The following is a 13,355-nucleotide window of genomic DNA, read 5'->3' as shown; positions in this document are numbered from 1 at the left end:
CGCGCCCGCACGTGGTATTTTGTGGAAGAGCCACACTCAAGGGGCCAAAGAGCCGCATGTGGCTCGCAAGCTGCAGTTTGCTGACCACTGGCCTAGGTCATCTGCAGACATTGCAGCCCAACTGGCAACATAAATGATAATGATTCAGGTATACTTTACAAACTGGTGATTTTAATTTACTCACTTAATTCTTCTTTCTCTGTAAAGTGGAGTCTCAAGCCAGAATTACTTCAAACAGTACTTTGGTGACTTGGACATGGACACTTATCTTCATTTCTTGGATTTTGAGCCGCAATTTCTCTTTCAAGTAGAGAAAATATAAAACAAGACATGATGAGTAGAATTTCTCATCTCATAATGAAGTAAAAATAAATGTCACATAAAATCTCTAAAGATACTAGAAGACAGCATAAAAATTTATTTCCTAGGATATTTTATTTACTGTCTCAATGGAGTATATTTTAAAAATTTAGAACATATTGTAAACCCGTGGCATAGCTACAGAATCTTCTATTCAGTTATCGTCCTAATTGAGACAATTAACCAAACAAAATACACATTCAAATGAGATATGTATCTAAACCATTTAGAAATAATTAAAAATTATAGATCAGGTTTTCTTTCACTGATCACAAACTATGGTAATGCTTTTGTGGTGCTCATTTCCTGGCTCACTTTTGTGTGTTTATTAAAACACGGTACTGTCAGATCACAGGGAGTATCTTATTTTCATTTTCATATCTCCAATCCTAAAGGGGATTAATTTGTCCAATTAAGCTGTTAATTAAAAAGACTCCTACAGAATGAACTGCAAGCTACCAATTGCATTTTACATTTTCATTGTGCTGTGCTCAAAAGCAATTTCCTAAATTCTTAAGAGATCAAAAAGTTACTGCTTCGTATTTCACTTTTGAAGGTACAGCTGGGATTGCTAGCTGATAGCCAAACCCATTTCCTCTTCTTTTGGAGCGCACAGCTAGACTATATATCCTAACCTCCCCTGTGGTAGGTTTGGCCACATGACTAAGTTCTAGCCAATGGAATATGAGCAGAAGTGACGTAGATAACTTCTAGGCCTCTACCAAACCTTCTACTCAGTATTTCCCATGGCCTCTTCTCCTCCACCAGCTTCTTGAAGGTGAGCATGCATTGAATCATGTCAAGAATGGTGAAATCGAAATATGAAAGGAAAATGGGTCCCTGAATCACCAACTAGAAGAGAGAAGCACACTGATCATTAATATCTACTGTGTATGTAATGAAAACAAGAACTAAACTTCAATTGGATTAAGACATTGAGATGATCTGCTTTAACAGCTAGTGTGATCTTAATAAAGAAAGCAGCTGAACTTGAGGAACATGCAAATACGTACCTAAAACCTAATTGGAAATATTAGCTTCCTTCAAATTTTTATCATACATATAAGTCGAAGCAGAATCAATACCTCTAGTTCTCTGTTAGGGTGGGGAACGTCCAGGCCGCAGGCTGTATAAGGCCTATTAAATCATTTGGTCTGGCCCTGCCAAGGCATTAGGGGTGAGTTAATTAAATGCTTGACCAAATATAGCAGGCTAATTTTTAAGTTAAGTCTGCATGGCCCACAAATGGTGTTGTAAGTATCTAAATGTCACCTGGTAGAAAAAAGGTTCCCCACCCCTGGTCTATATAATCTATCAGATAAACCATAGCAAGATATTCTAAACTCCTGCCCTCATTCCCCCAAAGTCCCTTCCTCCTGTCCATGCCTCAGAGATCACTTATCAACTGACATTTTTATGCATCTTTCCTTCTGCCACTACCCTACACACAAAAATTGTTATTTCAAAGGTCAGTTCACAAACTCTCTAAGAAGAGCATTAACAGGCCATACTCAGTTACTTACTACCCACCAAGTCTGCATCCCATCTGAGGTCTATCTCCTATACATGGATGTTGTTGCACAGCTACTACAAACCATTGCATACTTTCCCAGATCTTAGAACATATTCATGCCAGAAAGATCTTTAAAATAATCAACAGGGTTGGGGGTGGAGGCAGACTGGAGAGGTCAATGGGGGGAAAAGGAGACATATGTAAGACTTTCAACAATAAATATTAAATAAATAATCAACAGGGATTATTTTGTTAATTGAGACAATTAACAAAATACACATTCAAATGAGACATGTATCAAACCCATTTAGAAATAATTAAAATTATAGATTAGGTTTTCTTTCACTGATCACAAATTATGGTAATGCTTTTGTGATGCTCATTTCCTGGCTCACTTTGGTGTGTTTATTAAAACACGGTACTGTCAGATCACAGGGAGTATCTTATTTTCATTTTCTGTACTCGCACTGACAGCTAAACACCAAAATTCACCAGAGAAGTTAGTATGAATGCAATGGTATGCCTCTGGATTTGTCTGGACTCAGGTAAGGCAGTCAAGCTTTTGTTGTCCTGCACCACTGAGTCATTGTCCAGAGGTCGCCAGGGGACAGAAACTTTCCAGTACTTACAGTTCTCTGAAAGTTGCATGGGGCAAAGAGACTCCAGTAGCCTGAAGGCAGCCACCCTAGAAAGCCACAGCTAAGTATAAAAGAAAGCACACAGAAGGTAAGGCTAGGGTGCCCAGTAAAAGGGCTTTTCCCTGTGGTGGTTAACTTGCTCGGAAGCCTCTTTTTTCCTCAATAGGAATATTATTGCATAAGCAATAAGCCACATGTGTTGACTTATGTCCTGGAAAAAAATGCAATGATGACCTCGCAAATCTCTCATTGTCTGTGGATAAACTTACTGCATTCAAAATCCACTTTCCTAAGCCAAGAAACCTAGTTTAGTACAGTGCTTTGTGTACTTTATGGGCAAATATTATTGTCTAAAACAGAACTAAATATGCTAATAGATGTAATATATTTTAATATTCTTTAAAATAAGAGGAAACAGACATTTTTCAACTTTTTATTGTCCTTAAAATGATTGTTCACATTGTTTCACAAGCAGGGGAAGAAAATACAATGACCATTTAGATATAAAATGCATAATCCAAGAACATCTTTCTTTAAAGCAGTGGGGCACTGCCACTGGTGATGAGAATGTTATTGCATGAGATAATCATATATCCTTCTATAATTTAATATAGAACTGAGACATAGTGCTAAAAATATCAAGGACTAAGCCTATCAAATGCTGAGATTATAGAAATATTGATAAAATAAATGTATTTAGAGATGGGTAATCGAAGGGATGAAGGCTAATGCCAAGGTCAGCAGCCAAGACACAGAAGCTCTGCCTTTTCTGACTCTGGAATACTTGACACGTGACTTCAAACCTTTCCACTTCTCTGGCACAAGCACAACCTGTATGGCAAGCCATAGCTCCTACTTGCTTCTTAGCAATGCTCCAGGGCTAAATCAGATAAAAATTTATGTGCTATGCTTTAAGCTCCATTGAGGAAAGGCACTGAATAAACTTCAGGATAATTTATGAATCCTGAGCTTGCATTAATCATGTCCAAATCCACCTCATAAAAGGAAAAAATGGAAATAGGAGGCCAATGCTGTGTGGTTGGTGAAAAGCTCAAGAAACTTTGGGCAATGGTGATAAGCCCAAACAATACCATTTTATATACATGAAATCCTTGACTAATCCAGATTTTCACACACACACACACACACACACACACACACACACACACACACAAACCCAAAAAACCAAAAACAAACTATAACTCCTTCCAATGCCCAGAAATAGTTCACTGGCAGAACATCTGGTATATGAATCAGAGAAGTGTGCTATGGCAGTCCTACTCTGGGATCCAATATCTAATTTCCTTTTAATTTACCATAATTGTTTTTATAAAACTTTATGGCTCTCCTTCAGTGGATGTGCTTAGAGAAGATTGCCAAAATACTGCCTTCTCTTCAGAATCACATTCTTAGGCCAGCTTCTCCTTACTTGTTTCCTTCCTTTCCAATTGCATTTTACCCTCCACCCCTTAACCACTGTCTGCTTCTTTTAGCAATCTGTATTGAAGAGAAGGGACAACAAGAATGTAATCTGAAAACTTAAACACGAGCATGTATTTGGAAATACAATCCAACTAGTACATTGTTCTAGCTAGTAGTGATGATTTGGTACTAATGCTTTGGTTTCATTTTATTTTAATAATGGCCATCCTTTCTAAAATTTCAGTGTAATTGAGTTATATCAAATAGAGTTAACGAGAACAAGGCAGGCTCATCATTTAGAAACTGTGAGGCTCCCAAGTGATCACCAATCAGTTTTTCTAAACCAATAAGTGACTGAACAATTCCCATTTTCAAAGTCATAATTCTATGCTTTTATCAAACACTTTCTCTGACTTGCAGGAATGTGTTTATTTGGAGTTTAAAAAGACAAATGTAGAAGGAAAACGCTTTTCCTAAAAGCATAACAAACCTCAGCTGATTTTAAATGTCCAAGAACAGGAATAAAACAAGGAGTATCTTGTTATGTCTAAAACACAGCAGAATGACTCCTCCAGAGAAAAGGGACATATGTTTCCATCACCCCTAACCTACGAGTGCTTGTTTTTAAAATTACAAACTAATGGCATAGTAAGCCATAGTTAAGAAGAGGAAAAGGTAGCTGCCCTTCAGAAGTTTATCCATTCGGAGAGGAGGAAGTCAAGGGGAAAATCACTCTCCTCTGACTAACACAATATAATTATTTTCCTCATGATGGTACCCCTGTATTTTTCTCCCTTTGAAGTTCCCATGGTTACAAAAGGACATGCCACACACATACACATATATATTTTAAAAGGATGACAAATCACCGGGATGCAAAATGGCCTCCTATAGTTGGTCTGAATTTGTCATTTTGCTTTAGAGATTTTCTCATTGGCCCACTTAATCCAGAATCACATGTACAATGAATAATGTCAACGGAGGGATGGCTATTTTAAGAAACCGTAAATGCCAAGTAACCATTTAAAGGCCATTACAATTTTATCCTGTGCGTGTGTGCGCGCACACACACATGTACACACACATGCACGCACGCACACACACACATACATGCACACTGATAAAAGATATATGAGTTCACTTGAAAGGATAAAGCTCTGAAGCTCAAAACGGTATGGCTCTTCCTTACAGACTCTTTAGAAGAAGACTTGAAGCATAAAAATTATGTTTATTTGAAGTATGCAAAGACTTTTACATTTAATCAATAGATTAGAAAATGACTTCAATCAAGAAATTTTTCAAAAAGGTTTTTTAAGTAAGAGCTAACATTAATTGAGCCCCAACAGAAGCGTACTTTGCGCCCTTCACAATGTAGTGTTTGGCCCTTTGTACTAAAATGGGATGAAAGCGATCTGTTCCTAATGGAAATTCAAACAGCATTTATTCGGTGACCACTAGTTTAAGAAACAGGAAAATGCACATATAGGAGGGTAACAAGACAAACAGCAATTGGACTAAAGAAAAGTGTCTGGCAGACAGACATAATCACTGAGGTTTGAGCAGACTACATCAAATTTTGGAGATTTCATCTCCTAGTGTCCCTGCTGTTACATGAGTAAGAGTTTTGACTTCTTCTGGGACTTAAAAATGTATCCTTTTTTTCCTATTTGATAACTCAAGTCCTTTACCAAGTAGCCTTTCTCCCAGCCTTGTTCATGCTGACTTGAACAGGGCAATCGGCTACATCAGATACAAGCTGTGAGGCCATTTTCATCCCAATAGATTCCAAAGCTAAAGTCAAGAACGTCATCAACAATTACAAAATGAAGATATAACATATTTCTAATGTAATTACCTAAGATTTAATAAATGCTGGGTAATGACAATACATAAAATCTAGTAACGCATTTCACAGAGCAGGAGAACTTCCCAGATATCCAGGAACATGTCCTCTTCGTTTAGGGTTAAAAGTTTAAAAGAGAGAATTTTTTTCTGGATACATTCTACTTAGGCCCCTGCAAATCTGGAGATTAAAATGTTATATACCACTTAGCTGTGGCTGACACACTAAAATGGACAATTGCAATAGTTCAGCAGATAGCGTTTTAACACAAGTAAGTATCCTAGAGATTTTTGTTGGTTTGGTATTTTTAAAGAAACATGCTTGGTTCACTTCTTGCATTCCATTTTTTTAAGCCTTATGACTTTGAAAAGATACTGTTTAGATCCAAGCAATACTCAAATAATGAAGATGCATTAAAAATAAAGGACCTCGGGGGAATACAGGCCTAACGCAGTAGGCGGTGCATGCTCAGTGCAGCCTCTATTGGTGCTGTACAACTCTCAGGATGGCATACACCAGCAGTCCAGCTACCAGAGTCTGCAGGAGTCCGTGCCTCTGTTCATCGTGGAATTGGATGGACAGTTAAAAGCTTTCTGGAATTCTTCAAAGTTGCTAATTGCACCATTGACCCTATAAAAGATATTTAATGTCATTTAATTCTTATATATCAACAGGTTCTGGATAAAAGTGTAGCAGCATATTGATAGAAGGGATGTTGCAGTAATTTAATCTCTGTATAGGACAGATAACTGAAACCCCAAATGTTTAAATAAACTTCCAAAAAAAATTTAACAGAGCTGAGACTAGAACCAGGACCTCCTCAATGCCAGGCAAACAATCCTATCCATCTTCCAAATATTTTCAAATTCCTATGAACTGTAGGATTTACAGTTCCAATATGAGTATAAGATTGCATAATCCTAAAACTTTATAAATGCCTATAAACTATAGAATTTGCCAATATTTAGCTCCTCTATTTCTTTATCTTTTGGGGAAGGTATAACTGATATAAAGTGCATGTCTTAAATGTAAAGCTCATAGTTGTTGGTTTTTCATGTGTATAACATACCCGTAACTATCACTCAGATCAAGACATGAGATATTTCTAGCACCTAGATGGCTCCCTAGTGTGCCCTACCAATAGTACCTCCAAGGAAAGCGACTAGTCTGACTTCTATAGCCATAGATTATTTTTACCTGTTTTTTGAACTTCATATGAATGGAACCACACAGTAGGCACTCTTTTGTCACTGACTTCTTTTATTCAATATTTATGTCTGTAAGATTCAATCATGTTGCTGCTATAACTATCTTTAAATAACCCATTCATTCTACACAAACACTTTCTCTAAATTCCTATTATGTTTGAAGGCTCATATGTATCTAGAATCTGGTTCATGTAACAACACACAAATGAGTGGTGTCTAGTAGTTATTGGTGAGTAATGCTTTAGTGGCATTAACTTTAAAATCTGGGGTTCTTGCAAGTTACCCCAACTGCAGTAAAGGCTGAGGATTCCTACTTAGCACTCTGGTTCTAACTGCCTTGTGGAAGTAGTGCTTCCATTGTGTGATTTCTGCTGTATTCAAAATATATAGTTATTGCAAACAACACTAATAAGCCAGCAAAAAACTTCCTCTCCATTTATTTCTTACTCAACTGACTTGGAGATTCACATTCTCAGTCACTGACTATTTCTTCCCTAATGATTTCTTTACCTATGAGCATCTGAATGAATATAAGGGCCAATATCCAAAAAACATCCCCATAATCTTCTGTGTTTTAGCTGAGATGTGTAGGTAGGGACGTATATTTCATGGTGTGATTCATCCTGGGTAAGTGTTAAAGATAGAATTTAGTTGATAATTAGTAAGTATGCTCTGCAAAATTATCAGCTAAAATCTGACATTACAGGCAACTAGTTAGTAAAAGGAAATTCGTTTCTAAGAACTTATCTGTTGAGTAATTAATCTACCCCATTTGTCAGAGGGCACACATTTTAGTCCATTAGAGACTGTCAGCATTCTTGACAGTTTAGGCTAGTGGGGGAGAATTTCTAACACAATGATTAGATTTATTGGGTAATTTATACTCAATTTCTGAAGCATGTTTAAGGCAAGGTTTTAGGAATAACATTTTAAAATATAGGAGAAATTTTAGATGACTTTCTTGCAATATGCTAATGGACTCATTTAAACATTAAATATAAAAATATACAGATATAATATGTTCTAAGCAAAGAATGAATAAATATTGTTAAGGTTTCCTATATTTCCCATTATAATTCTTGTCCTCTACTATAATTCCCTCAAACCATGTTAGACATCCAGCACAGGCTAAGTAATATTAACTCTGATTTTATTTTTACTTAATATTTTATACATTTGACAATTAAATAAGATTGTTATTCATAATCCTTTTCCCTTCATATGTAAGCAAGTGTTTCAAAATAACATTCAAACTAAAAACCAAAATGTAGAGCTTTTGACTCTAGATATGAATTATAATAGCTTAATATGACCATATATCCTCCTTTGTGTTCAGAGCTATTCAGAAAGTGGCCACTCATTTATGTTTGTTGGTTAGCTACATAAAGAACCAGATGCATTAAATAGATATTCTAGCACAAAATAAACCAGAGCTCTCTGTGTTTTAAGGCACGGTCCGTTAAGATCACATCCTTGTCTAAGAAGAGACTTTTTGGGCCCATGTTTAGTTTCTATTTGGCCAGTATTTTTGCTGTAAAATGGAGATATCACTATTCACAATACAGGCTTAGGTTCAAATCACCTATTTGGTAAAGCACTGAGATGGCTGCATGGGGGGGGGGGGGAGGAGGGAGATGCACATTAAAAACTAGTGTTACCCATTTGCCCTTTTACCTAAACTCAGGAGGGCTGTGAGCACCAATTTGGACTTGTTCTCGGGCAGCTTCCGGTCTGTAGGAATTGCACCTGACCTAGGAGAAAAAAGCATACTGGTAATTAGGTTTCCATTCCAATTACACATTTTCTACTGCTTTAACTGCTCCAAATTACACTGAAGAGTAATTTTAGACTCAGTGGATGAAAGTTTTAGTAAATCAGATAAAACCTTAATCTGTAGTAACATCTATTATTCTAATCCCTGGAGTAGAAGGTTTTATCATTGTAAATAATTCCACAATTTGAGTAAATTAAGAAGGTTTCCAGACAAATGCTATAAATCAAGAGAACGGTACAGGGGTCCTCAAACTTTTTAAACAGGGGGCCAGTTCACTGTCCCTCAGACCATTGGAGGGCCAGACTATAGTTTAAAAAAAAAAACTATGAACAAATACTTATGCACACTGCACATATCTTATTTTGAAGTAAAAAAAAGAACAAAACGGGAACAAATACAATATTTGTATTTGCATGAGGCCCGCAGGCCGTACTTTGAGGACCCCTGGTACGGTATATATGCCCAGGAATCAATCAATGTATTCATTCAATTAATATCATGCTTGGAATACCCCTTATCAAATGTAACCATACTCATTTGAGTCAATAAAATGAATCAACCACCCATTATTGAGTATAGTCATAAGAAGTCAGTTTTTTGCTTGCCCTACCTTAGTCCAGCCCTTGGATAGGAGAACACTTCTCCATTCCTTTGAAGTTAGGTATGGCTATATCACTTGCTCTGACCAATGAAATATAATAAGTAATATATGTCACTACCTAGAGAAGCTTTAAAAACTGGCAGAAGTTTTAAGAGCCTTCAGAACAATTTAAGTTGCTACATTAAGAACCAGTGCACATTCTCATATTTCTTTCCTACTCCTATGGTGACCATGGAAGCACACGTCAAGATAAAGACTCTAAAACCCAGGGCCTTGAGTAAATAACTATGAGCAGAGACCCATTAGTGACCAATGTTGGACATAGAGCATGAACAAGAAATAAACTTCCCTTGTTTAGTTTGTCCCTGCACCATAACCTACTTAATCCTGACTTGAATCATCTCTTAAAACATGATATAGTCTTGAAGTATGAAAAGAACTAGGGCACATGAATATGATTGGGGGGCAATTTAAAGTGGAGGAGAAAAGGGAAGCAAAGATATATTGGCTGAACTGTGGTGCCTAACGGGCAGCAATGGGAGACCAGGGGCGATGGTGCCAGATTTCTGAAATTCTGACCAATACCCTAAAGTGTTTAAACTATACTTAAACACCATTATGAGCAGGAAATGATAAAATCGTATTTTAGAAAGATGTATCTGTCAGGGGCATATAGAAGGAAATTAGAAACTAGTTAGAAGATTATTTCTGTATGGGCCCCAGGAAGGATCCCAATGAATATCCACTAAATGAGTAGAAATGGGAATAGAATAAAGTAGAAAGATAAGAAGATCTGAAGGGGGAAATTGGCAGGTCACAGGAACTACAGGGACATAGAAAGCAGGAAAGGCTATACGATGCTTTGCTTTTCATAAAGATAAACCATGAGTCTCTGTGGTTCTAAATTTAACTTTGAAGATGTTTTTTCTAATATGATTCCTTAATTTCCTCAGAAGATAGCTATTGTGAAGTTGTTTCTGGCACTCCATTTTTCTTATATTCTTACACCAGAGGCCTGGTGCACGACATCCGTGCACTGGGGGGTGGGGGGGGCAGTTTACTCAGCCCAGCCTGCTCCCTCTTGCAATCTGGGACCCCTCAGGGGATGTCTGCCTGCCGCCACCGGCTTAGGCCCCCTCGGCAGGTGGACATCCCCAGAGGGGCCTTAGCACTGCCAAGGAGGCTCCTGCCACAGCTGCTGCTCTTGCCAGCCATGAGCCCGGCTTCTGGCTGAGCGGTGCTCCCCCTGTGGGAGCACACTGATCACCAGGGGTAGCTCCTATGTTGAGCATCTGCCCCCTGGTGGTCAGTGCGTGTCATAGCGATCAGTCATTCCACCGTTTGGTAGATTTACATATTAGCCTTTTATTATATAGGATTATTGTATAGTATTGTCTTTGCTTCCTGTATCATTTAGGATAATGTTAAAAACACATTATGGTTGCTATTGTTTTTCTAGTACCTTCTCAGGAGGGAAAATAACTTTGCTCCCTATAAGCAGACATATTTCAATGTGCACAATATTTAAAATCTCCTCACTCTATAGTAGGAAAAGCTTCAAGATAAATTTCTCATTAGTGATATAAAATGGTTTTCCATGTTTCCTAAATCTCTTCAGTTTAAAAAAATCAGATATGGTTTGGAATTTTATTTGGAGACATTTCAAAAGTATGACTGTAATGTTGCTATCAGTTAATTTCATTCATCTACAAGGAGCTGTTGTGAACTAGAATGTAATTTGATGGACCTTAAGTTAGTAAGTAAGAACCTGAGTAAGAACTGATGGACCCTGCACTTTAGAGTAGGGATCAGCAAACTTTTTCTGTAAAGGGAGAGATAGTAAATATTTTAGGTTTTGCTGACCATAAGATCTCTTTCAACTACTCAACTCTGCTGTTGTAGCAGAAAACCAGGCATGGACAATACGTAAAAGAAAGTGCATGGCTGTTTTCCAATAAAATGGCATTTATAAAAATAGACAGCAGGCCATATTTGGGTCCTAGTTTGCTAATCCCAGCTCTAGAAAGTTCTGACTGTGTGTGTGTGTGTGTGTGTGTGTGTGTGTGTGTGCTTATTTTAGATATATGACCCAGTATTGACCTAAAACAAAGTCTTTTCATTAAACTGTGTTAGTCTTATACTTATGAAGTGTCTTTAATATACCCAGCATCTTTGCTGGGTGCTATGGAGATACATAAGAAATGTAAGGATCCAGAAGTTTAACTATAAAGTTAAACTAGAAGTCTTCAACATTTTGAGAACAGTTAAATATTCAACTACATGGTAATGAAGGTAAGTATAACAGAATCGGAGGTTTACAAAAATGAGAACTGGAGTCCTTGTGGAAGTGTGGATGATGTGGCGGAGGTGGAACTTGACATGGATCCTGAAGGATAAATATGAAATTCAATAATCTGAGGGTAAGGAGTAGACAGAGGGTCACATTATAGAAGGAAAATCAAAATCAAAGCCAAAGAGACAGTAATGGGCATGGCATCATGGAGTGGAAGGGAGGCCACCTCCCAGCAAAAGATGAGTCTGATGGAGCTGTGGGAATTAAGAGCTGGTGGGTAGAGTTGGATAAGACTGAGGACAACTTTTTAGAAAGCTAGATGAAAGTGTTTGGCCTCAATTCGTTAGGACTTGGGAGCCACTGCAGTTCTTTAGCTGGTCAGTAGTGAAATAAAAGTGGTATTTCAGTGGTACGTAAGACAGACAGTGTTGGAAAGATGCTAAAATCTAGAAAACGTGTCATAAAGCTGGTGGAATAATCCAGAGTAGAAAAGATCAAGAACTAGCCTACAGATGACAAAATAGGGTAATGGGGAGAAAGAGAGGCTGAATCTGAAGAGCAGTTAAAAGAATGAAACATCTAGCTTTTGGGGCATATGTCATAAAAAGAAGGATAGATAAATCAAATAAGACCTAAGAATCCAGATTTTCTAAACAGGAAGATGCAAAGACTGAGGGTGGGGGGGGGGGTATTAAAAGAAATGGGAAAACTAAAGAGAAAAGTCATTTTGTTCATGATTACACTTTTGCTGATATTGGGTCAGTAAATGATAATCTATTGAGAGCTGTCATGTCCAGCTTTTAGATATAAAAGACCCCAGACAGGTGAGAGTCACTTAACCAGAGTTAACCGAAGAATACATGGGAATGTACGAACTTACTGAGAGAGAATACTAAGACTTAGGAACCAAAGGTTGTACTGATGAAAACTCTTGTCTAATGCTGAGCATACAGATACACATCTGCCCACTTGTGGCCGTGTGTCAGAACCTTCCACAATGCACCTCTAAGTTTTTGAACATGAGGCCTACACATTTGTGACATAAACCACTGGAAGTTAATAGCAAAGAATTGGCACTTGCTTTATTAGCCAAAGACTGGAACTCAGAATTGTGCCTTATTTAGTGCATGTCTTTCTATTTCTGCTCAGAGAGCCCATTAAACTCACAAAAGAGTTAATGATTCTTCTTGCCTTTATTGTTGTTGTTTTCAGCTCTAATAGTCATCATATATTCATTTGACAGTTCAGACAACCAATGAATGAGTCACTAGAAATGGTTATTAATAGTATCAAATAGTAACATTGAGAAGCCAGGCTATATTACATAAATACCAAGTGATAGTAACCCTTGATTTAAAAAAAAGCCAATAAACTTTGATTCTATCAATTATGTCTCATAGTTGGGGGACTGGGTGAAAAAGGTGAAGGGATTAAGAAAGTACAAATTGCTAGTCCAAAAATAGTTCCAGGGATGTAAAGTACAGCATAGGGAATCCTATATAATAAAAGTGTAGTATGGTACCATCTCACACCTGTCAGAATGGCTATCATCAACAAATCTACAAATGACAAATGCTGGCGAGGATGCGGAGAAAAAGGAACCCTCGTGCACTGCTGGTGGGAATGCAAACTGGTGCTGCCACTATGGAAGACAGTATGGAGTTTTCTCAAAAAGTTAAAAATATAACTCTCATTTGACCCAA

At 37.5% G+C, this 13,355-nt stretch overlaps 1 protein-coding gene across 1 annotated transcript in view; it reads right to left on the bottom strand.

Moving 5' to 3' along the window:
* Positions 1–5,141: 5,141 nt before the first annotated feature.
* PHEX (phosphate regulating endopeptidase homolog, X-linked) overlaps positions 5,142–13,355 on the bottom strand; it is a 201,391-nt gene continuing 193,177 nt past the window's right edge. Inside the window, exons 21-22 of the mRNA XM_006752997.2 lie at positions 8,659–8,735; positions 5,142–6,406 (exon numbers count right to left, since the gene is read on the bottom strand). Of these exons, the coding sequence (XP_006753060.1) occupies positions 6,304–6,406; positions 8,659–8,735 (180 nt within the window). The 3' untranslated portion in view covers positions 5,142–6,303. The remainder of the gene's footprint in view (positions 6,407–8,658; positions 8,736–13,355) is intronic.

The sequence above is a fragment of the Myotis davidii genome, unplaced genomic scaffold (genome assembly GCF_000327345.1).
Source record: "Myotis davidii unplaced genomic scaffold, ASM32734v1 scaffold930, whole genome shotgun sequence".
Classification (NCBI taxonomy): Eukaryota; Metazoa; Chordata; class Mammalia; order Chiroptera; family Vespertilionidae; genus Myotis; species Myotis davidii.
Note: the sequence above shows the minus strand (reverse complement) of the source record. Positions and strands in the feature narration are given on the sequence as shown.